At 55.5% G+C, this 2,067-nt stretch overlaps 1 protein-coding gene across 1 annotated transcript; it reads left to right on the plus strand.

Annotated features, from left to right (window-relative positions):
• Positions 1-96: 96 nt before the first annotated feature.
• LOC104156078 (actin, alpha skeletal muscle-like) lies at positions 97-2,000 on the plus strand. Its single transcript, XM_009707206.1, has 5 exons — positions 97-467; positions 590-751; positions 960-1,151; positions 1,274-1,455; positions 1,585-2,000. Exons 1-5 carry the CDS (start codon positions 149-151, stop codon positions 1,726-1,728), a joined length of 999 nt encoding a protein of 332 aa, XP_009705508.1. The 5' UTR covers positions 97-148; the 3' UTR covers positions 1,729-2,000.
• Positions 2,001-2,067: the final 67 nt, after the last annotated feature.

Consider the following 2,067-nt stretch of genomic DNA (forward strand, 5'->3'; position numbering starts at 1 on the left):
CCGAGCCTTTGCCCCCCCAAGCCCCGCCACAGCCATGGTCGCGGGTCTCCGCTGCCTCCCAGCCCTCTGCGTGGAGGGAGGACGCCCGGCCTGCTGGGGATCGCTGTGGCGAGGTTGCTGAGCCCCCTGTCCTCCCCTGCAGGGCGTCATGGTGGGTATGGGTCAGAAGGACTCCTACGTAGGAGATGAAGCCCAGAGCAAGAGAGGTATCCTGACCCTGAAGTACCCCATTGAACATGGCATCATCACAAACTGGGACGACATGGAGAAGATCTGGCACCACACCTTCTACAATGAGCTGCGTGTCGCCCCTGAGGAGCATCCCACCCTGCTCACCGAGGCCCCCCTTAACCCCAAAGCCAACCGTGAAAAGATGACCCAAATCATGTTTGAGACCTTCAACGTCCCTGCCATGTACGTGGCCATCCAGGCTGTGCTGTCCCTGTACGCCTCTGGCCGTACCACTGGTGAGTTTCCCTCTCCAAGCAAGGACGCCCAGGACTGATCCTCTACAGCTGACAAGTGCTTTGCCCCCAGGGCAGGGCCCTTCGTGGGCTGCGTCTCAGGTGGCTGCTTCTTGTTTCCTCAGGTATCGTGCTGGACTCTGGCGATGGTGTGACACACAATGTCCCCATCTATGAAGGGTATGCCCTGCCCCATGCCATCATGCGCTTGGATCTGGCTGGCCGGGACCTCACTGACTACCTGATGAAGATCCTGACTGAGCGTGGCTATTCCTTCGTCACCACAGGTAAGCACTACTCCCTCCCCCAAAATGTCCCCTCTCGATTCCAACTCTTGCACCTCCAGGGATGCTGCAGCCTCTCACCCTGTTGCAAACCCCTGTTGGGAGTTTGCGTGTGGTTGGGGGTCTGGAGTCCCAGCAGACCTCTGGAGGAGATGCAGGTGTTCCCTGTTCCTCTCTTGCAATCACTGATGCCTTTGCTCGCCCCTGACAGCTGAACGTGAGATCGTCCGTGACATCAAGGAGAAGCTGTGCTATGTGGCGCTGGACTTTGAGAACGAGATGGCCACCGCTGCCTCTTCCTCCTCCCTGGAAAAGAGCTACGAGCTGCCTGATGGGCAGGTCATCACCATCGGCAACGAACGTTTCCGCTGCCCAGAGACCCTCTTCCAGCCTTCCTTCATTGGTGTGTGCGCCTCCCTCCCGCTCTCCTCCCCTGCCAGCTCTCCCCTCCCTCCTGAGTCCTCCCGTAGAGCTCTCGCCTGGCACTTAACTTGTGCCTGCTTTTCTTCCCTTCCCTGCCCCCAGGTATGGAATCTGCGGGAATCCATGAGACCACCTACAACAGCATCATGAAGTGCGACATTGACATCAGGAAGGACCTGTACGCCAACAACGTCATGTCTGGGGGTACCACCATGTACCCAGGTATCGCTGACCGCATGCAAAAGGAGATCACAGCCCTGGCCCCCAGCACAATGAAGATCAAGGTAAGGCTGGAGCATGAAGGATGCGGGTGCAGGAGCAGCCGCCTTCTGCCCTCCTGCAAACCGCGCGCAGGGTTGTGCACACCCCTGTGCCTCATCTTTACTGATCGCTGCTCTCTTGGCTTTTTCTAGATCATTGCCCCACCTGAGCGTAAGTACTCTGTCTGGATCGGTGGCTCTATCCTGGCCTCCCTGTCCACCTTCCAGCAGATGTGGATCACAAAGCAGGAATACGACGAAGCTGGCCCATCCATTGTCCACCGTAAATGCTTCTAAACATGTTTACATGATCACTTTGCCAACCACGCTCAGGATGACAACCTTCTAGGTTGCAGGCTGCCGAGGACCTGCAACAGCCATGTAACTTTCTATTTTGTAACGATTTCTGGTTACTGTTGCTGCAAAGCTCCACGTGACACAGTGTATGTAAAGTGTACATAAATTAATTTATTTTACCTCGTTTTGTTCGTTTTTAAAACCAATGCCCTGTGGAAGGAAACAAAAAACTTCAAGAAGCATTAAATCATCGGTCATTCTGTCACACCCCTCGTGTGGTTGGTTGTCATCATTTGCTTGAGTTCTTCCATCACTGGCTGACGTAGCGTGTCGTCTAAT

The sequence above is a fragment of the Cariama cristata genome, unplaced genomic scaffold (assembly GCF_000690535.1).
Source record: "Cariama cristata isolate BGI_N322 unplaced genomic scaffold, ASM69053v1 scaffold30809, whole genome shotgun sequence".
NCBI lineage: Eukaryota > Metazoa > Chordata > Aves > Cariamiformes > Cariamidae > Cariama > Cariama cristata.

What these genes read in the sequence shown, in the direction of transcription:
- LOC104156078 (XM_009707206.1), top strand. Translation starts at nt 149, where the DNA reads ATGGTGGGTATGGGTCAGAAGGACTCCTACGTAGGAGATGAAGCCCAG. An exon ending in CGCCTCTGGCCGTACCACTG is followed by an intron (nt 468 to 589) that starts GTGAGTTTCCCT and finishes TTGTTTCCTCAG; the next exon opens with GTATCGTGCTGGACTCTGGC. An exon ending in CTTCCAGCCTTCCTTCATTG is followed by an intron (nt 1,152 to 1,273) that starts GTGTGTGCGCCT and finishes CCCTGCCCCCAG; the next exon opens with GTATGGAATCTGCGGGAATC.